General features: G+C 41.7%; 1 protein-coding gene across 1 annotated transcript in view; it reads right to left on the reverse strand.

Moving 5' to 3' along the window:
* Positions 1 to 17: 17 nt before the first annotated feature.
* Not10 (CCR4-NOT transcription complex subunit 10) overlaps positions 18 to 24,005 on the reverse strand; it is a 62,821-nt gene continuing 38,833 nt past the window's right edge. The window contains exons 9-16 of the mRNA XM_080283197.1: positions 19,227 to 19,339; positions 16,176 to 16,315; positions 15,285 to 15,471; positions 14,593 to 14,756; positions 9,624 to 9,733; positions 7,484 to 7,556; positions 6,167 to 6,232; positions 18 to 31 (exon numbers count right to left, since the gene is read on the reverse strand). Of these exons, the coding sequence (XP_080139323.1) occupies positions 6,180 to 6,232; positions 7,484 to 7,556; positions 9,624 to 9,733; positions 14,593 to 14,756; positions 15,285 to 15,471; positions 16,176 to 16,315; positions 19,227 to 19,339 (840 nt within the window). The 3' untranslated portion in view covers positions 18 to 31; positions 6,167 to 6,179. The remainder of the gene's footprint in view (positions 32 to 6,166; positions 6,233 to 7,483; positions 7,557 to 9,623; positions 9,734 to 14,592; positions 14,757 to 15,284; positions 15,472 to 16,175; positions 16,316 to 19,226; positions 19,340 to 24,005) is intronic.

The following is a 24,005-nucleotide window of genomic DNA, read 5'->3' on the forward strand; positions in this document are numbered from 1 at the left end:
ATGAAGGAGAGGAGTCAAAGCTTCACGCCATCTGCAAATAAAAAAAAAAAATTAATGAGGAATCAAAACATAAACAGTGAGTACACAGTACAGTACATATCTCAGTAAATTATTACCACCCTGATCAGTATACCAGACATAAATAGTGAATACACTGTACATATCTCAGTAAATTATTACTACCTTGATCAGTACTGCTATTTTATACCAGTCTGTCTGGCTGAGCAGACCCATCAACTAAGTGTAGGTGTAAAATAAACTCTTTTTCACTTAGTTACTTTTTGTCTATTAATCTTCTCATTAATACATCAAAGCCCACCAAGCCCACTACATCACTGTCAACAGTGACTGTCTCTTCTCCCACTACAGTATCTTGTTCTCCATCCCTACGGGTCCCATGGATGACAGCTGACCAGGAGCAGTGTTTACCCAGGAGGGGTTCTGATAACTGGACCAAAAAGCTGGCTTACTATAGTCACGGCACACAACTCTGAGGTTGTCATTATCGTACCCTGGCAACCTACCATTCAGAAGTGCGTCCGATTCATATCATATTACAGTATACATGTATTATATTATTATGCACAAATATATCATGTGCAAATATTATCATACATGGACATATTATACACTAAGCACATGCATCTTTATCTCTTTTCTATCACTACTTCAATGGTCACTGCTCCTCTGAACTGTCTGCTTGCATTCCTCCACCTCTACGATGGGCGCGTAGCACCCGTCTAGCAGCAAACTCTCATCCCTTTTCTGTCCAACTCTCTAATGCAAGAGTTAACCGTTACTCCCAGTCCTTCATTTATGCAACAGGTCAACTCTGGAACACTCCCCCTCTGTCTGTATTTCCTGCATCCTATGATCTCCAGTCTTTCAAACGCAGTGTGTCCAGGCATCTTGAAATGATCAGATCTTGAATATGGCTCTCTCTTGTATTTTGTTTTTCTCTTGGAAGGAACAATAATTGCGGGCTCGCGGCCTTTGGTTCCTTCTTCCTTGCATAAAAAAATAAATAAATAAATAAGACACTCCTGAAGGGTAGGTTGCCAGGGCACAAAAACAACAACCTCAGTCACACGTCATAACTAAAGCAAGACAGCACACTGGGTCAGTGCTTAAAAATATATACAGAATTAAAAGCTGAAATCTTCCTATGAAAGTTTTGGAAAAAAAAAAAAAAAAAAAAGTTACAAATCAGCTTTAACTTATGCAATTAAAATGAAAACATTGTGTAAGTCAATGAAGAGAATATGATAAACTGCATAATCATAATCCATACTTCCTTTCCCATATATGTACACAGAATTTTAAAGCTGAAATTTTTCTATGAAAGTTTTGGGAAAAAAAAAAAGTTACAAATCAGCTTTTAAATCTATGCAAATTAAAATGAAAACAGATTTTGTAAGTCAATGAAGAGAATACAATATACTGCATAATCATTACCCATACTTCTTTTCCACCCATTAATGTGGGGGGAGAATAGGTCACAACCTCATTCATTCATCACTCAAGCATCTCTGCTACTGACTCCATCTCGCTAGTTTCATACCACCTATAAGCTAGAGTCAATCCAACGACTATCACCAGTAGGAAAGAATAGGGGTGCCACACTCTTGTCATACACTCCTTCATACATAATTCTTCCAACCATCTTGATCTGCTATCAGTTCCCTAGCCTCCACACAAAATTCTTCCAACTCTTTTAATCTACTATCAGTTCCCTAGCCTCATCACCCTCCATACCTCACTTCTGTCACACACTCATGCACTCTTTATCTACCTTCTTGGACTACTGCACCTTCTCCCATATTCAAGCTCACTCAGATATACCCTTTTTTCCCTTTTATTCATATCCATTCTCTCCTCATTATCATATCATCTACACACTCATGTCCAGCCTTCCTTACACTATATCTTTCATGAATTACGTTATTCCTTGTCCTATCCATTCTCCACACTCAGCAACCCCATTTCCACTCCCTTTTTAGTTCATTTGCATGTCTTTCAGTATATAATATAAAATAAATATTTCAATTAAGAAATTTAGTAAACCCTGATGAACAGTTTAAGAAAATACAAGTGTGGTATTGAGGTTATCTCCAGGAGACTGGGCAAGAGTTCCTTACTCTTGTGATATTATGCTAAGGTGCATATTTCAGTTTTCCCGAATTGTTTCGTTTTTGAAGTCTCCAACGTGCTTGCATACGTCGGCCTTGGTCACCTGATGGCGGCTCTCCATGATGCTCAATCTCTGGCAGTTTCCCTATTCAGTCCCATATCCCAGAGGTCACACTCAATGACCTTGTCCAAGGTCTTTTTTCTGCCTACCTATTGCAACCCTACCCCTAACATGAACACTGCTCACTTTCTGCACCCAATTATCATTCCCCTTCCTCTCCACATGCCCAAACCATCTCAGTCTACCTCTCCTCATCACAACACCAATACACTCCAGTTCCATCCTACCTCTCAACTCTTCTATCGTACACCTAGCTCCTCAAGGCCTTGTATTCTGGGATGCATCGCACATCCACCTAATCACTGCCATTTCTGTATGTTTGAGCCTCCGAATAACCTCTTCCTTTACTGCCCTGGTCTCACTACCATACAGCATTAGACTCCTAACACATGCCACATACAAAGATTCCTTAGCTCGGAAGGAGAGCCCTCCCAATGTCACACAAGGCAACAGTATCCTGAACTTCTTCCAACCACTCCTCACTCTGGCCACAGAGCCAGCTCCAGCCCCACCTCCAGCAAGATCAATCCCTTCATGCCTGGCAATCTCCACAAACTCTCCCCATATCGCAGACATGAAATCAGCATTATCTCACAGTCTACCTCTAATACTGCTACATTGCTTATGCACCCACTTATCACAAACACTGCACAAGATAGAATTGCGTCCCATGCCCTTGTGGCAAATTGCACATGGCCACTCTCCCTCTTCCTTGACAGTTCCACCATCGGCCCTAGATACCATCACTTTTGTTTTATTTGCATTTACTCTTAAGCCCTTGTGCACCATACCATCTCTCGACTTCCTAAATCTTTCCTCCACCTCCCTTTCATTCTCTGCAATCAACACCAAATCATCAGCATACAACATCTCCCACAGAAGTCCATTTCTGAAGTCATGTGCAAGGACTGAAAGTACCATGATCAACATCCAGGGGCTCAAAACTGCCCCCTGGTGCACGCCAACATCCATGGAAAACTGATCACTCAAATCTCCATTCACGCTTACCTGGGTGCAAGCACCCACATACATAGCCATAACTACCCTAACCAGCCACTCCTCAATCCCAAGCTTTCTCATTGCACACTTCACCACCTCTCTGGGGACTCTGTCAAAGGCCTTCTCCAAATCAACAAAAACAAAGCACAGTTCCCTTTTCTTTCCTATATATTTTTCCTGATGCTGTCGAACGATGAATACGGCATCAGTGATACTTTTGCCTGGCATAACACCAAATTGCATCTTATCAATATTCACTCTTTCTGTAATCATACGTTCTAGAACTCTCTCCATTACCTTCATTAGCTGGTCTAAGAGCTTTATGCCTCTAAAATTTCCTCTTTCCAGGGCATCACCCTTCCTCTTGTACACAGTTACAATTACTCTCATCAGCCAATCAAATCATCTGGGACAACATACACATATATAATCATATTTATATTCATATACTGTATAATCATATTTATCAAGTCAGTGAATAACCCCACTCCCATATCTCCTAAAGCTTTCAATATTTCAGCAGTCAACCCAGACACACCTGCTGCCTTCCCCACCTCCATCCTGCCTATTGCCCTGCTCAAAGTAGCAGCATCAATCAAAGGCCATGGGCCAAACACTGGATCTGCTGGCTCCAAACCTTCCCTGTCCAAGTCAAACTCCTCTTTCAACAACCTGCTGTAATGCTCTCTCCATGCATCCTGCCTATTGTCTTGCTCACAGTTGCAGCATCAATCAACAGCCAAGGGTCAAACACTGGATCCCCTGGCTGCGAACCTTCCCTGTTCCAGTCGTACTCCTCATTCAACAACCGGTTATAAAGCTCTCTCCAAGTGTCTTTAATATCCGCACTGTTCACCACTACCCTCCCTTCATCATTCTTCACACACTGGTCATCTATGATGTCCCTAGTCTCCCTCATCTGATCTGCCACCTTAAATATATTCTTCATTTCCACATGATTTAGGTTATCAAGTAAAAGTCTGTGACTCACACGTCTCCCTGTAAACCTCTTTTCTAGCCCTATACTTGGCAGCCAAGTACTCCTCTTTGTTACCACCCTTCTTCCATTCCTGGAAAAGCCTTCTTTTCTCCTCAACTACCGCTTCTACACCTGCATCCCACTGCCATGTTATTTTGTGTTGGGGCCCTTGTCCATACACACACTGAATCTATAACTCTCAAAAAGTTGCTCTTGAGGGCTCTGTACCGTTCATTTACACCTATGTCAACGTCTCCCTGTCTTCCTTACTGTTTGGCTGTTCAGCTTCCACATTTTCCTCCTCAGCACATAACTTTTTTTTCATCACCCGCTCCTTAAGCACCATCTCACATACCAATAACTTGTGTTGCAGCACACACTCCTCACTCCCTATAACTTTAACATCCCTCACTAACCTCCTATCAGCCCTCCTGAGCATGAAATAGTCTATCTGGCTGCTATTTCCCCCAGACTCGTATGTAATCAACCTACTCTTTTTCCTAACGTGTGTTGCATACAATCATGTTCACTGCCTCCCCGCGCTCAAGTATCCACTCCCCTTCCTCATTTCTTGCACCATATGCACATCCCCCAAGTACTCCTTCATATCCTTGAACTGCTTCACCTACATGACCATTTTAGTCCCCTTCCAAAGCTACAATCTCATCCTCCCCCATAACACTAACAACACATACTAGGTCATCCTAGAACCTATCCATCTCTACCTCATCCAAGCCTGCCTGTGGAGCATATGCCGATATAAATGCAAACATAATCCAACTGAACAAAGTGTTCACTACTATTATCCTATCACTGACTCTCACCACATTCATGATATATTCCACCCACTTCTCCCCAACCAACATACCCCATTACCATATCCATCTGTTCTTCCCTGCCAAACCAAGTTATAACAATCCCTCCCAGCAATCAATCTGGCTGATCCTCCCCTATACAGGACTTCCTGCACACATCCCACATCCACCCACCTCCTGCTTAATGCCTCAATCACATTCCCTACTCTACCCCTCAAACTTTCCAAATTCCACAATGCTACTCTGATCCCCTGGGTGATTTAGTGTCCTAAGGCTTGCTTTGAATTTCATTCTTTAACTTGGTCATAATCATTAATTAATAAAGGCGAGAGACATGCCACAGGCCCCACCCACTGCACAGTCCCAGGTCCGGGCAATGGATCTGGGACCCCTTGCCCAGCAGCCTCAACCAGTGGCTGTGGTGGTGGCCTCGAGGCACCCTGCCAGGACAGCTACAGGGACACCCTCCAAACACGCCTTGGCACTGTAACTGCCCCACCATTATACACCCTAGGGTGCTACTCCCAGGTTTGGGCCCCTCTCTATTGGGGGGAAGTGGTAGCCTGGGAACCACAATGCCCTATACCCATTAGCAAGGTTCGAGCCCCATCTCACCCCGGCCCCACAATCTATGCTGGCAGAGTTCTTGTCACGCCTCCCCTCAAAAGGTCCACCATTAGGTAGAGGGGGCAAAGTCTTTTGGCCGCATGCCCTTGCTGGCATCAACCCCTGTGACGTAGTGGGGTACATCATGTGATATGTAATGTACATGTGGTGTAGTGTATGAGACAATTAGAGGAAGTGGTTGGGAGAGTATGCTGGTCTACTCTCCATGTTAGTGTCACATAAAAAGGTCAGCAAAGGGGGATGGTTAGGTAGCTACTGAAACAGGAGCTCCAGCTCTCCCTATCACCAGCATTCCCATTCCCTTTGGGAGTACATCCCTGATCGGCTGGTGCTACAGCCACCTCCCTTGATGTTACAGCCTCTGGTTTTGCCAGTGGTACCTCAATGTCAACAATTGATACAAGAAACAAGTTCTGACAAAACTACAATTTGTGTATTTCAGGAATACATCAAATGAATACTGTATTTACTTCCAGTGAAATTATGTACACTAACCTTGTAACTATGCTCAAGTCAACAAAATGTTTTTCTTGACTATGTTCTTCATAACATCAACATTACCTGCAAGGAAAAGAAATCATCATCACTATAAAATAAAAATATAAAACTCACCAATTTACAAACCTCTCCCATGAAGGGTTGTGAAAGCACTTACTAAAACTACTACATCTGCATTTGAAGGTATTGGTATCTTTTTGTATATTATAATAAGTAAAGCAGAAGTTCTCCAAAAGTTTATGACAGTCATACTTGCACAGTTCCAGATTTAGAAAATCAGGGTAATTATTTTGACACACTGTCCTACATATATCATTATCATTAAAGACAGTTCTACAAGGTACAGTAATCTTTTAAACAGTCACTCAAGCCCAGCATAACCATGTGAGAAGTAGTGTACAGTACTAATAAATGCCTGACAGTTTGTTCCTGCCCATGATGGAGAGAAGACCTAGAATGAGACAAAATCAGAAGGGAAAAATAGATGAGGGAAGACCTGCAGTTGTGGGATGGAATAAGGATAAGCACCGATAGAGAGGACTGGAAGCCTGAGAAAGAGTGTAAAACACAATGGTTCAGATTCAGTACGTAGCCAGAGGTTTTCTGTCATGCTAACTGGGTGCAGATTGTAAGGGGTATGGACACAAAGAGTAGGGTTGCATAAGGCAGACCAAAAAAGAGAACTGAGATGAGAGGTAAAGGACTGAATGGAGAGGCTGCCAGAGATCAAGCAATGTTGAAGGCTGCCATTTCGTGACCAAGGCCGATGCATGGAAGCACGTTGGAGCCTTTATAAACAAAATGAAACGAGAGACTGCAAAGGATGCAGGAAGGTCTTCTACAGCCTGACTTAATTTGGTCTATGGCAGCCTAGATTTGACTCCTAAAAAAAAAAAAAAAAGGCTCTTATAGCATACAATGGCATGATGTAACTTCAAAACTGTTAAAAGTTTTAAAAAATCAAAGTCTGCTACGGCTAGCAAATCTTCTGTCTTGATAATTTCATAGTTCATATCTACAATAATAACAACCTGGCACAGACTACCCCATTCAAGATTCTCAGACATGAAGCTACGCAACCATACTCCAATACAACTATGCAAGGGTGTATAACCAACCTACTCTCTCTGGTGGAATTACATGATTGCAAACCAGTCTCCTCTTGGGTTCAAAAGTAACCACATGGTATGGCTGTCAGTGCAACATCAGAGTGTTACAACCATTATATCACCAGAGCCATTTGTTGTCATAAATTTGTGTAGCTATGTAATTTTTTTCAGCACTTAGTTAACCTGGTCCAGGCTAAGTACTCACCCATCTGCAGCTGAATATACATTGCCAGCATGATGACCTGAGCTGGCATGTTCCCATTACTCTCTGTCCACACCTGTACAAACAAGTCACTTCGTCAACGTTGGGAATACAAGGAATATGGTACAAATCAATTACTGTATATGTGTTATCTTTACCATTGTAGGTATGCATAGTAAGTGCCTTGCAACCCCTTGTCATATAAGGCACTGTACTGACATAAGAATTTGATATAACATGCATGGTTCACAGCTGTACCATCATCACTCTTAGGCAAGGAACTTCACCAGAAATGAGAGCTTAAGCCGAGATGTTGACACTAGAAGTCTTATTATCTATCTTTTATTCCTTTTCTGAAACCCCCACAGATACAAAATTCTACTGAATATATTGGCCAAGATGCATAACACAGCAGTGATAATATCTTGCTAGCAAAGATTATAATGCACAGTAAATTTAGCTAATGTGACTACGAAACTAAACACTAGTTGTGAGTGGGAATGAATGAGTATACAAATACAATAAATATACACACTGTGAAGAGCATAATCAAGAAACTTTAAAAAAAAAAAAAAAAAAAAAAAAAAAAAAAAAAAATCATCATCCGGACCTCCTTTCCCACCGTAGGGCAGGGTGAGGAGTAGCAATGTCCAAATAGCCTAAGTTTGCTCAATCTAATGTGCCATGCTTCCATTCACTCATCATTCAAGCTCCTGAATCCTGGCTCTATCTGATACACCAAAAACATTCACCACATTCTGTAGCTTCACATAAGCGTAACGGACAGAGTCAATCCGGCCACTGTCATGTTAAAAAGGGGTGCCAAATCCTTGAGCATACACTTCTTCCCACAACATTCATCTAGCCAGCTCAATTACTTGTCAGTCCCCTAGCCTCACCAACTTCCATACCTCCCCTCTTCACACAAACATCCACCATATCCCTCTACCTTCTCCTTGGCCTACCTCGCCTCCTCCCTCCTTCATATTCACTCAGATATACCTTTTTCACCACTCAATTGTTATCCATTCTCTCCACATGACCATACCATCTCAGTACACTCTCTCTGATTCTGGTGTCCACAGACTTCATCCATCCATCCATCATCCAATCCTATGTCGCCCAATGAGAAGCGTAGGAGCCCGGGGCTAGGCAGTTGGTCCTGACATTTAAGATGAGAGTGACCAACCTCACTCATCCCTGAGTGGTATTACGTGAGCAACAAATCCCAACCATCCCTTGAATATAAACCTTCACCAGCTCAATCCGACTGGAGCACAATAATTACCCACTAAACCACCAGGTGCCAAAATTTGGTTATATGGTTACCACCCAGCGTAGTAAATGGTTTCCAGACTTCCTTACTCCATATCTTTCACAAATCACATTATTTCTTATCCTCTCCACTCTCTGTACTCCACATACATTCCTCAGCAGTCCCATCTCCACTGCTCTCACTCTTGACTTTTCATTTTCATGCCACACAATAGGCTTACATCCATATGTTAAAGTTGGCACTAACACTCCTTCATGTACGTCTCATGCAGCTGCAACACTCAAGCCTCTGTTTCTTATCAAGGCCTTCATAGCACCAGCTACTTTCCTTCCTTGTGTCACTCTACTTTCCACTACATTTGCACATTTTCCTCTCTTTTCTATCACTGTACCCAGGCATTTGAACTCTCACCAATTCCAGTCTCTCTCCATTCACAGTAACATCACACCGGGAGTCACCTTCACTCTCAATAACCATCAATTTACTCCTTTCTACATTTACTCTCAAGGCACGACACTCACAGACATCAGCAAAACTCTGCACTAGTCTACCAAGTTCTTGTCCGGTATTTGCAAGTAGTACTGCATCATCAGCATACAATAAATTTGAGATATTCCATCCATCACCATTCATTACCAATGCCATCCCTCTCTCCATTACTCGTGTTTTTCCTTCTCTCATCACCCCATCCGTATATATATCGAACAACCATGGGGACATCACACAACCTTGTCACACGCCCACACCAATCGTGAACCATTCACTTGGATGTCCATTTACACTTACACATGCTTCATTTCCATCATAAAAACTCTTGATGGCACCTAGCAGTTTAACTGGTATGACACATGAAATGCCTTTCCTTACCTCTTTTAATAGGTTATTTGCTTTCTCCCACTCCCTGCGCAAAGCATACGCAACGCTCAAGTTGTATCGCATCACCAACATTGCTGAAGCTGTTGTCACGGGGTATCCACCTACAAATATTTCATGTTACATATACTGTACTAAAAATCCAAATATTAATGTATTAACAGTTCATCATTAACCCCTAAAGAACACAATTCGCTCAGCAGGTCTGTCCCTCCAGCTGCAAAACTGGGTCAATTTTTCAATTTTCACCAAAGTAAAAATTTTTCTTCCACATTTCAAGAGACTGCATTGACACACCTGAAAATGTATGTTTCAGCCAGATTGACCAAATAGTTATTACACAATCACCCGTCAAAGATGCAAAAAAGTTACTGATCCCCCATGGGCGAAAACAGAAAATGTACAGAAAATACATTATTTACAGTAAATAATTATATATACATAACTAACGTCAATGTGAAGTGTTCCCTAGAACAAGCTGTCAGTGTGGCATATGCCCATAGCAGCAAAACAAGCCAGGCGAAAAGCGGAGGTGAAGTGTGTATGGCTGGAGGGGGTAGGATGGAGAGATAGGGGAGGAAGGAGAAGGGAGAAGGGTTGCTATGCACACACACCGCTGTAGGGGGTATGTTGGGTTGTGGTTGGTTGGGAGGGGACAATATGGAGATGATGCAATGGGGCTAAGGGAGGTTAAGTGACGGTAGTGGTGGGGGGGTTCCTTCACCCCCACCTAAGGGGGCCAATCACACCATACCACCCTAGACACTCTACAGTAGCTCTCATAGGTCTGATCCCTTATACATCACCAAAGTGGCAGAGTTACCCTCCCCCTGTTTTTTGTGTCTTTAGCGATCGTGCGGGACAGGCTGGTGTTTCAAATTACACAAAAGCACGATCGTGTGGCATCGGTCTTGAAGGGTTAATTACAAAACTACTACACAGTAAAGAAACCAGTTGCATCTTTATCTCTTTTCTATCGCTACTTTAATGGTCACTGCTCCTCTGAACTGTCTGCTTGCATTCCTCCACCTCTACGACGGGCGCGTAGCACCCGTCTGGCAGCAAACTCTCATCCCTTTTCTGTCCAACTCTCTAATGCAAGAGTTAACCGTTACTCCCAGTCTTTCATTTATGCAACAGGTCAGCTCTGGAACTGTCTCCCTTTGTCTGTATTTCCTGCTGCCTATGATCTCCAGTCTTTCAAACGCAGTGTGTCCAGGCATCTCAAAATGATCAGATCTTGAATTTGGCTCTCTATTGTATTTTGTTTTTCTCTTGGAGGGAACTGTTACTGCGGGCTCATGGCCTTTGGTTCCTTCTTCCTCGCTTAAAAAAAAAAAAAAAAAAAAAAAAAAAAAAAAAAGTCAAATAGCTACAGTAAAATTAATCTTATCAGCAGGCTGGAGTATCCTGAAAATGATGCAACTTCAAATCATCATCATCATCATCATCATCGCTACCTTTTTTTCCCATCCATCTAACTTTAAAAATCCCATCAAATGTTAAATATCATCATCATCATCATCATACTTCATTTTATTGAGGTCTACATTATAGAAAACCCTGGGGTAAGAAAAGGGGGAACTATTATCACGTACGGTGACTATGCAGTGAAATGAACCTCAAATCCATTCACTCATTCAAGATTTTATCCAGCCATTCATCATCCAATTCTTGTCACCCCACGAGGAGCGTTGGAGCCCGGGGCTAGGCAAATTGGTCCTGACATTTAAGATGAGAGTGAAAATTATCTTTTTCATTCTCAATGCTACACTAGCAACAAGTTATTTCACATGACATATATGACAGAGCATGTAAAGACACTAGTGAAGAGGAAAAAGGAGGAGGTAAATGATTTGGAAAGAAAAATGACTGCAGATTAATCCAAAAATAGGAAGTTTTTCTGGAAAGAGATGCGAAAATGTAGAAGTGATGGTAGAAAGAAATGTGAAAGCGTGAAGGATGCATGTGGTAGATTATTAACTCATGGGGATGAAATATGGACCAGATGTAAAGAAGATTTTGAAAGTCTGATGAACGGGAATGGAAAGAGCGAAGTGGCAGTAAACATGATTGGTTTTGAGGGTGTGCAGGGAAGGAATGCAGTGACAGGAAATGTGACACTCACAGAAGTGAAGAACGCTGTGAAGTGGCTGAAAAATGGGAAAGCAGCTGGGGTTAATGAGATGTATGCAGAGATGATTAAGTGTGGTGGAGAGAGCAGAATGAAGTGCTTGTTGGAGATATGTATGATGGCATGGATGAGTGAAACTGTGCCAGTAGAGGGGGAAAAAGGCTGTGACTGTACCCCTGTACAAAAATAAAGGTGAGCAAAGCAAGTGCAAGAATTATCATGGCATATGTCTACTGAGTGTTGTAGGGAAGGTATATGGAAGAAGTGTTACAGAGAAAGTAAGAGAGATACCAGAAGGCCTAGTAAGTGACAAACAGGGTGGCTTTCGGAGTGGCAGAGGATGTGTCGATCAAATACAGTGTATTTGCAGCGAGACAGTGGAGAAGGCTTGTGAGTAGGACTATAAGGTTTTTACGGCATTTATGGATCTGAAAAAGGAAACCCAGAGCTAGGCAAGTTGGACCTGACATTTACAATGAGAATGACCAGCCTCACTCATCCCTGAGTGGCATAATGTGAGCAATAAACCCCAACCACCCCTTGGATATAAACCTACACAGGCTCATTCCGACTGGAGTGCCTTAATTACCCACTACACCACCAGGCACCATAATTTGGTTATATGGTTACCACCACGTGCAGTAAATGATTTCCTGGTGTACAAGAAACACTAGGCTTGTCACTAAGTGTAGGGTCACCCGTAGGCAGAAGGAAGAGGAAAGAATGAAAGAAAGAAAGACAGGAGAGGAAGGAAGGATGAGAGGAAAGCGCAGACACCCAAAGCAGCACTACATCAAGTGAGTGGACGGTGAGCGCCCCCACCTACCACCACCAAATAATCAATCTATCTATATACCTAGGCTGCTTCCCCCAAGGAAAGGGAGCCAAGACAGGACGACACACTCCCCATTTACTCATCCATTCAAACACATTCATTAGCATCTTCGCCCCAAAGGGGAGAACGGACAGATCCTCACCGCACCACACCGCACAAGGGTCAACTGCGCAATGCAATCAGTGACATCTGCAGCAGGGCCGACAACAGAGCTGGTTTACCCCTGCCACATCATAACAGACTCATCCCCTTACCCGCACCTGACCTGAAATCGCTGATCAGACCAAATGCGGGAGAATATCCCCTCAGGGCTGAGTCATCACTTATTCATTCACAATTTCTCTCCATTTATTTCTGTCACCCACAGCCACTCTTCCTTGCTCAACAGACATCCCTCTCGCATCCAGTGCTCTCTTCACACTGTCCATCCATCCTATTCGCGGTCTTCCTCTCAGCCTTACACCTCTCACATCAGATATGGTTATCTTTTTCACCAATCGCTCATTATCCATTCTCTCCATGTGCCCAAACCATCGCAACACCCTCTGCTCAACTCTACCAGCCATCTCCTGAACAACTCCAGTTCTCCTTCGCACTTCATCATTCCGCACTCAATCCATACACGTCACTCCACACATACTCCTCAGACACCTCATCTCCATTACATTCAAACTTTTCCTCTCTGCTACACCCATATTCCAAGTTTCAGCCCCATATAATGCAGTCGGTACCACAACACCCTCATACAGCCTTCTCTTTACATCCATTCTAAGCGAACGACATCTAAACACTTTTTTCATTCCTCCCAGCACCTTTCCTTCTTCATTTATTCTAAACTTCACTTCTGCATCTATTCTTCCATCCACAGCAACATGTGACCCTAGATATTGAAAACACACTACCTCCTCAAGCAACTCACCATTCAAAACTATATTCATCCCCCTACCATCTACCAACCTCGTACACTTCATCACTTTACTCTTATTCTCATTTACTTTCAATTTCCTCCTTTCACACACCCTTCCAAACTCCTCTACTAACTGTCTCAATCTCTCCTCTGACTCAGCCACCAGTGCAGTATCATCTGCAAACAGCAGCTGCTTCAGATTCCACTCTCCACCATCAACATTCACCAGACTCAGACCTCCAACTAAAACTCTTGCATTAACCTCCCTTACAACACCATCCATGTAAATATTAAACAACCAAGGCAACATCACACATCCCTGTCGCAGCCCCACTCTCACAGGAAACCAATCACTCACAGCATTTCCCACTCTTACACACACTCTACTATTTACATAAAAACTTTTCACCCCTTTTAGTAACCTACCATCAAGTCCATACAATCTTAAAACAGTCCACAAAGCCTCCCTATCAATTCTATCATACGCTTTCTCTAAATAATAATAATAATAATAATAATCCATCCATCCACCATCCAATCCTACGTTGCCCCATGAGGAACGTAGGAGCCCGGAGCTAGGCAGTTGGTCCCGATATTTAAGATGAGAGTGACCAGCCTCACTCATTCCTCAGTTGCATTAAATGAGCAATCAACCCCAACCATCCCTTGGATATAAACCTTCACCGGCTCAATTCTATTGGAGCGCAATAATTACCCACTAAACCACCAGGCGCCAAAATTTGGTTATATGGTTACCACCCAGCGTAGTAAATGGTTTCCTGGTGTACAGGAAACCATTTGGCTTGTCACTCAGTGTAGAGTCACCGACAGGCAGAAGGAAGAGGAAAGAATGAAGGAAAGAAAGACAGAAGAGGGAGTGTAAAGCTACCTGTAGGCAGAAGGAAAAGGAAAGAATGAAGGTGAGGAAGACAGAAGAGGATGGAAGGAAAGAAGGATGGAGGAGAGGAAAGGGCAGACACCCGACAGCAGCACTACATTGAGTGAGTGGATGGTGAGCACCCCCACCCACCACAATAATAATAATAATAATAATAATAATAATAATAATAATAATAATATAACATGCCTTGGTTGTGAGTAAGGGTGGGTGGTGTGGGAGTATGTGTGGGATCTGGGGTGGGAGGTGAGAGGGTGAGGTCCCCCACCAGACGAGGGTCTAAGTGTGCAATGGCCTCAGACACCTTTCCCAGGTAGATCAGAGCCTCTCCAGCATACAGGTGACCCAACAGCCTGATCACACAATAAAGCAGTATTAGCAGTAGCAACAGCATCTTGATCATCATCATGTCATTCTAACTCTACTTAATTATATATATGGGATGGGTAGGATCCATCATCATCATCATCATCATCATCATCCTTACTCTTGCTGAGCTGCAGACTTCATATGAGGCATAATGAAGGTCTGCACTGGCCAAGGTGCAAGCCTCATATGAGGTACAATTTACACTGGTTATAAAACACTGCCTCAGGGGAGGTAAACTGCCTTACAAAGAATTAGCCCAGCAGGAGTTAACACAAAAATGTTAATTGGACTGTAGGCTACAGCTGCCCTGTGCCAACAGTTTACCATCTTCTTGTAAGACTGACAGGAAGCTAAGGGATGTTTGCATAACCATGCACTGGAACTACTCATATGTATCAGTGACACCATGTAAAGGTGTCCTTTTTCAATACCAGTAAGGAGGACTAAACTAAAATACAGTATTAAGTCCTCTAGGGAGTAAACATTCAAATCTAGTAATGTCCTAAACTTACTTGTACATTGCCGGAGTCTTTGGATGGGCTGCAAGCAGAAGCTCTGCATGCCTGAGGGCAGCTGGGAAGTCTGAGAGGCAGAGTGTGACATAGGCAGTGGCAGCCAGGGCAGACACACGCAAGCTGACTACCTCGGCACCACGCAGCGGTGATGAAGGACCAGCTAGGTATAACTCAGGCAAGACTCCTAAACAACAAAACATCAAAATTAGTCCTGTAAAAAAAAAAAAAAAAAAATCATGCTATTTCATTCATTCATTCATCATCCAATCCTACACTGCCCCATGAGGGGCATAAGAGCCCGGGGCTAGGCAAGTTGGTCCTGACATTTAAGACGAGAATGACCAGCCTCACTCAAACCTGAGTGGCATTACGTGAGCAATAAACCCCAACCACCCATTGGATATAAAGCTTCACCGGCTCAATCCAATTGGAGCACAATAATTACCCACTAAACCACCAGGCACCAAAATTTGGTTATATGGTTACCACCCAGCATAGTAAATGGTTTCCTGGTGTACAGGAAACCATTTGGCTTGCCACTCAGTGTAGAGTCACTCACAGGCAGAAGGAAGAGGAAGGAATGAAGGAAAGAAAGACAAAAGAGGGAGTGTAAAGTCACTCAGAGCCAGAAGGACGAGGAAAGAATGAAGGCAGAAGAGGCAATAAATTATATACAGTACCGGTAACAAAAAATTTATCTATTATAAGTATAACTGGTATCTACAAAGCTGATCTGCTATTTTCCCCAAATTGATAATACCAACTGTATGGAAGTTGTGATACATAAGAACATATTACCATACTGACATACAAGGAGTTACTGTACTTCCTGTCTGACTTTTGGTTTTATATAAACAATGACCCTGATCTCAGCTTAAAGTAACCCACCTGATGCCTCTTGCTCATCAGTGAGAGGTGTAGTTGAGGCATCATCCTGGAGAAGGGCCAAGGCGTTTCGCAGACACAAACGCCCAAACTCTAGCGTAGGCTCAGGAAAGGCTGCATCAGACTCAGAATGGGGGTCACACCTGATACAAATAGAACAGATACAGTACCCTGATTAGCACTGGGTAAATTCAAAACAGAAGCAAATTTAACACTCATTCCTTATGTTCATAATAAAATTACAGTAATCCCTCGATTATGCGTCACAACAGAGCCAAAGACATGACTGGATAAGGGCAATGAATGGATAAGGAGCAATATTCCTTACTGTACCCATACCCTCCCTATACCTATACCCAACCTGTATGTACGGTACCCCTCCTAATTTTGGCAGTGTTCTGCAGTCTTTCAGCTGTTTTTAGACATCAAAACACACATTGGAATATGCAATATAATGCTAAACACTAAGAGAACAATAAAAAAAATAAAAAAAAATAAAAAAAAGCAAAACTCTACCAATATGTACAGTACCCCTCCTAATCTTAGCAATGTTCTGAGGTCTTTCGGCTATTTTTTGACATCAAAGCACACATTGCCATATGCAATATGATCCTAGACACTCAGAAAACAATGAAAAAAAAAAAAAAAAAAAAAAAAAAACTATCAATATGCACACTACCCCTCTGAATTTTGGCAGTGTTCTATGGTTTTCTGGCTCTTCTTGGATATTAAAACACACTGGAATATGCAATATAATCCTAGACACTAAGAAAATAACGAAAAAAAAAAAAAAAAAAAAAACCCTACCAGTATGTACAGTACCCCTCCTAATTTTGGCAGTGTTCTGTGGTCTTTCAGCAGTATTTGGACATCAAACCACACATGGGAATATCCAGCATAAAGCTATACACAAAGAAAACAATGCATAAACAACAAAAATCCACAAATATCCTACCTATAATGTACAGTATCCCTCCTAATTTTGGCAGTGTTCTCCTGTCTTTCAGCTATATTTAGACATCAAAGCACACATGGGAATATCCAGTGTAATGCTAGATACTAGGAAAGCAATGCCTAAACAACAAAAATCCACAAAATAAATCAATGACGACAACAGTTGCAGTATTTTTAACCCTCTTGGGAATTCAAAAAGTTCCTCAGACAGTAAGAGTAATGGCTGACTCCTTTCACAAAGAAAAAAATATCTTTCAATTTCAATATGCTCCCCGAAATCTGGTTATATTGGCATAAATTGTATACCACCATCTTTGTTGGTGCTTATAAGATAATAAAAACACACAAAACTGATGAGTAAAAGTACAAAAATGCACTGAAACTAAACCTAGTTAGTAAAGAATACCTTCAAACAACTTCCCAACATCCTAGCGCAAAATTTTGCCCACAACGTGCAAGAGCTAAGCACATGTCTAGATGCAGAATTTCGTGAGCTTTCTTGTGTTCATTCCGTAATTTCGATACAACCAATAGTAATCCCTTTAAGACCTGGATGCCCAAGTCCTGGACACCCTAAGTCCCGGACATTTTGGTCTCAGGTCTTTGGAAAGAGGTCAATGTGTTCATCCCTACTTTAAATTTGCCCCGCGGTGATTAACAGCTGTGTTTTGGAGCGTAGTTACTCTGATGACCACAAGAACACCCCTGCATTGGTCCCCAGTTCCTGCCTACCCACCATCGTGACTGCACACTCGTCACCATGGCTGCCATGGCTCGTTTTTGAGAATAGACAGTGAATAAACTGCAATACCTCGCCACTACACCACATGGGAATTTACAATGTTGTGCAGTGTTAAGAAATTAGAATTCAGTGTGTAAAGGATTAAGTGCACAGTGCAACAATGGCGTGTTGCAAGTTAAAACAGAATGTGCAGTGTTAAACAATTATAAATCACAGTGCAAAGAATTAAGTGCAGCACAATATTGGATTCCTGTACATGTTTCAAGTGCACCTTCACCACTGTCAGAGCCATAGAGGAAGTGGGTTAATCTTCATGACAGCCACGGACTTGTCGGAAGTACCCTGTACACTGCTAAATATTTTCCACACTCACTTCTGATTTCTTATTCTCTGGTTCCTTTTCATTTATTTCATGGTTTCTGTCTCTTATTTGTGTGAATAGGGTCTTAAATAGGTGCTATGCAGGTCTGGTGGGGAGTTAGTTAGATGGTTTTCAAAGTTAGGTTGGGCTAGGGTCCATAAGTACCTGTCCTGGGGGTATTCTTCCAAGTCCTGGACAAACCCAAGTCCCGGACTTGCCTTTGGCTCTATTACATCAGATCTTGAAGAGATTACTGTATTCGAATAAACTGCAAAAAAATTAAAAACTCATGCAAGGATGATAGGCAACAGAGGGGTGGGGGAGGACTGAGGGAGAGGGAGGGAGGAAAGCCAGCCAGCTGTGAGCATGGGGAGGGAAGGAGGAGGGTCTGAGGGTGGGAGGAGGAGTGAGAGATGCCATGGGACTTGAACCTTTCAGTGAGGAGGCGGAGAGGGGCTTTTGCTCTCCTAGAGGGATAGGCTCTGTGATACTTCTCAGAGGGCAGTATGTTCCCACTGATCCAGCCAGCCAGGGAACTTTCACCACTTGGTAAGGACCCATACAGCCATTCTCTCTCACCCTGTGGTTTATGTCTGCTTTCCTCACGCACAGCTGGTAGGTTTCCGTTTATTGGGGTGGCCGGATGATTTCCACCATACGTTAGGGATCCGTACAGCCATTCTCGCTCACCTTGTGGGTTAAGGTCTATTACCCGTGTCTGGACAGAGAAGCCAGTGAGCCACTGAACAATTATTTTTTTTTTTTTACTCTGTTGGCCAGCCAGTTGCCGAAGCTGGAGCTTGTATGAACGGTTACGGAGAAATAAATCCGGTTACGGTTATAAGATAGCCAAGGCCTAATGAACGGATATGGAGCATGAAACGGATACGGACTGTACCGATAATCGAGAGATTACCGTAGATTGTAAACAGTTAACTGAAAACATTCGCAATAGCTGCCAAATGGATAAACTGGTTTACAATGACTATGTGCTTACCGTTTTTTGTTGTGGTCAGCAATACGTGTGGCAAGGCAGATCTTACGATGTAGTCCCACTCCAACCGTTCCCTGGATGATGGCGCGTTTGTTGGTGGGGTCCTCCCTCACTCCCTGATGTTAACACAATGGAAATTATCTCAATCCACCACATTTGGCTGCATTAACAATTTTACACCTTTATTAAATTCTGTTTTCAAACCTACCATGCAAAATGGAAACAACTTGTTAACAGAACCATAAACTATATATTCCTATACCATAGATATGTGCAACAGAATCCTAACTCTACCTTCTAAGCACATCTTCCTACACATACCAGTATGCAAGACATTATTATCTATCAGATAGTGTTAATCCAATGCAAGACATTATTATCTATCAGATAGTGTTAATTCAATGACTATAAAGTGAAAACAGTGATGCCAGACCTTCATCACATACAATAATAATTAAAATAAGATGATCATAGCTAAAATTGAGAGAGAGGTTTCTCTCCATACTAAGTCTATGTGCCATGCAATTACGGAGATTATTTGCAAAAGAAGACATGTCTGACCATTCCTCAACTAAGGTTACCTCTACCATCCAAATGGACTGGTTACAAAACAGAGTACAAATGCACACTGGCAATGATTAATATTTTTAGTGTACCACCAACTAAACCAAGAAAAATTAATCTTATTAATCATTATATAAATACTGTATATATATACAGCAGGGAAGAAAGGTTGCTGGTTCTTTGAAAGCAGTGATAAGAAACAGGGAAGTGAGCATGGAAGTGAAAAAGTTACTACATGACTGTATTGTGATACCATCTCTAACGTATGGAAGTGAAGCTTGGACGTAGTTGGAAGGACACAAGTCAAGAGTGAGAGCAGTGGAAATGAGTTATTTAAAAGGAGCCTGTGGAGTCACATGGAGAGACAGGCTGACGAATGAGGATATAAAGGAGCATTGTGGTGTGGATGTGGATGTGATAGGAAGCGTTATGAGGAACACACTGAGGTGGTTTGGCCATGTGGAGAGAATGGAGGGTGAAAGACTGACGAAGAGAGTGTATGTGAGTGAGGTGGAGGAGGGAAGAGGGAGGGGAAGGCCGAGGAGGATATGGAGGGATGAGGTGGAGAGGTATATGAGAGAGTGGGGTGTGAGTTGGGAGCAGGGCAGTGAAATGGTGGAGGAAAGGGCGACTTGGAGGCGATTTGTTTGTGGCCACCCCAAACGGGATTGAGGCATCTGGCAATAGATAGATAGATATATATATATATATATATATATATATATATATATATATATATATATGAGGCACTGAGTTCATTACTGGGCTAAGCGCCAAAACTACAAAACGCCAGAAAATATCTCTGTAACCACTTGTGTTATTTTGAATTTTTTTTTTTTTTTTAATGTAGCTTATGGTATTTTCTTTATTGCAATAACCTCTATTTTGTGCTATCTGTCATTAACCATGATGATAGAGTGTGAAGAAGTAAAATTTTGCCCCCAACTGCTGGACCGATCGGTTAAGGAAATATTTTTATCCTACAAATAACTACAGAAATACATCATAAAAGGTCAATAACATATTAGCATAATGTCTCAGGAGTGTCACTGTGGAATAAAATCAAATTTCTATGACATAAGTATTATTATTTTCACAATAATAGCAGTTTAAAGGTTGGAAACTTTGTGTGTGTTTTTCTCGGAGTTTTTAATCACCAATAAACTCGAACCACAACACAAACATCGAGAAAAACATAATAAATTATTATATTGCTGATAATAATAAAAAAGTAAGACTGCATTCAATGTATGGGGACATTATTAGAAAACCCCTGTAACTAGAATTATAAAAAAAAAGTAACCTAAAAAAAAATGCTACGAGTACCAGTAACTTCACAAACACAATGGCAATAATAATAATAGTAATAATGGTTAAAAAATATTATAATAATAATGAGAAAGCACCTGCAAGGCAGGTGAGAGAATATTGTCCCTTCTCCTCTCCCCTTCCCAACTGCTGGTGGAAGTAGTGTCATTGTCAGCTTACTGGCTAGCTGCAGTGCAACCTGACTATTGATTGGCCAGCTTTAAGGGGGGTAAGGAAAGGGGCTGGGATATAGCCCAGTAATGCTGTCACATTTGCTTTAACACCACGGGAAGCCGACATAAGGAACACAGACAGGCTGAACTCAAAGAAAAAGCGACCATACAGCTGGCAGAATTCTGGACCCAGTTGCCCGCCTTAAGGACTAGCGCGGAACCAGACGGGTTTTTTTGCTGTATGGTGTGACGGCGCAACACACGTCTACTTAACCAGGATTTTGACCCCTTTGTAGGTTGTTTCCTAACACTTTTTACTTCCAACGTATAAAGGGATGGTTTAGCTACTTGTTGGTGCATGTAGGTGCTTGGCGGCCATTTTGGCGCTTAGCCCGGTATTGAACCCATCGCCTCATATACATATCCACCCATCCATCCATCACCCAATCCTACGTTGCCCCACGATGAGCATGGGAGCCCTGGGCTAAGTAAGTTGGTCCTGACAATTAAGATGAGAGTGACCAGCCTCATTCATCCCTAACAGGCATTATGTATGCAATAAACCCCAACCACCCCATGGATAAAAACCTTCACCAGCTCAATCTGATTGGAGAGCCATAATTACCCACTAAACCACCAGGTGCATATATCTATCTATCTATCTATCTCTATCTATATATATATATATATATATATATATATATATATCTATATCTATATATATATATATAAAGATAGATAGATAGATAGATAGATAGATATAGATATATATACATACATATATATATATATATATATATATATATATATATATATATGAAAGCAATATCACATGAGCACGTGATGACACATGTTGTGAAAACTTGCAGGAAAATAATAGGCAGAGGAGCACCAAGCTGTCGTCTGTATTTCAAGACATCTTCAGGTGAATAAGTGTAAAGAGACAAGAAGGCAGTATTTATACAGTAGAACCAACATTCTCAAGAGAGTTGTCAAGTGACTAATCCCTGGGTGGGGTATCTAACTTGACCACGTGTGTCAGATTAACCCTCGCGTGGGTGGGACCTGACCTGGTGTTTCTGGCTAACCTTAAAATATTTTTGATCTATGTCATTGCTTCACCTACTGATACATCCTCAAGGGAGCTGCCAAAAAAATAATCCATGGGTAAAGTGCCCGACACTGACCATGTGCTCAATTAAAGAATTTAAGAAAGAACAAAGATATTCACATGACCAAGGCAGACAAATCAACTGTGATTCATAAACTTAATGATCTTCTATGTGATGAACTGACCTATTAGAAGCTTAACAAAGATTTCACTGCTAACATGAACAAATATTTTAGTACAATACTAAAAAGCATTCCCAAGAACACCCCATAAGTATTAAAAATTTTGCAGTGATAAATCTAGCTCTTCCATACATGTACAGCTTAGTAAAGACACACAAACAAGAAAAGCCTTTGCGTCCTATCATTAGCTCTGTAGGTTCTTTAGGACACAAACTATCAAAGTGGATAGCGTATTTATTGTCTCCCCTAGTGGGCATCATCTCAAAATCCCAAATAAAGAATTCTGTACAACTAATCGACAAACTCAGGTGCCATCATGGGGATGTTAAACTTATAAGCTTTGATGTAAACTCGCTGTTTACGAAAGTCCCAGTAAATGGTGTACTGTACTTGAATATATAATGGATGTGTGTGTGTGTGTGTGTGTGTGTGAGAACAACTCAAACAGTTCTGAACTGCTTTTAACCTGAAATATGTAAATACAGTAATGGGTAAATAGAATGTTTTTCTCCAGTTTTTATTGAAGTAATAAATGCTGAAATTTTTCAATAAACTATTTCATTTCTCCAATGCCAGTTTTTTGCAGAATGGATCAAAACTTCACATGACCTTATTAGGTCGGCATTCCTGTACAACCTAAGCCCAAAAGAAGCCGAATCCATGCAATAGTTTGGGAACTATGGGCCTCTGAACTGGAATTATTGGCATTGCAACAAAATTACCCCATTTTACCATAACCAGTTTTATTCATGTCACTGCAGGATATGGCCCTGCAGTGGTGATTGCTTGTCTTTGGTTGATGGGTCTGCTTGACCATGGTAATTGCTTGGCTGTGGTTTACAGGTCTGCTTGACCAGATAGTGCTAAACAACAGGAACAAGTGTTGTACAATGTACTGAAGTGGCCTTTTACAACGGCTTTCAAGTTGGGTTATGTATGAAGGGGGGCCAGGGGAGAGGTCCATTATCCAGATGGATCCACTTTCCGGACATGCCTTTGGCTCTTTTACACAGGATAATCGAGGGATTACTGTACTTCATACTGAAAAAATAACAATTACAGTATTTACAAGATACATGCCAAACATTAGCATTCCACACTTACTTTCTAATGGTAAAGAATGTTGTGAATCATGTACAGTTCATCTACTAGAAACTTGGAAGTGGATAAACTTTCTTGTCTCTTGATTGGTTATTAATCAGAATTTCCTGAATTATTAACTATCTTAATCGTTCAACATCTTTACACTTGAATTATAATAGGTCTAACATTATTATTTATACCCTCTCTTTCAGTATTCACTGAATACCAAATGTTTGGTAGCTGTATGAACAACACATCTTCTGTCATCCTGGTTACTAAATGAGAACATGTGGAATAATGACATCACAACTAGTGTGGAATTCAAGGCAACTCTGCTCCAGTGCTGCAGTTGAGCAACTGC

This window comes from Coenobita brevimanus, chromosome 96 (assembly GCF_032717465.1).
Source record: "Coenobita brevimanus isolate Jiangsu-jjx chromosome 96, ASM3271746v2, whole genome shotgun sequence".
In the NCBI taxonomy this organism is placed as follows: domain Eukaryota; kingdom Metazoa; phylum Arthropoda; class Malacostraca; order Decapoda; family Coenobitidae; genus Coenobita; species Coenobita brevimanus.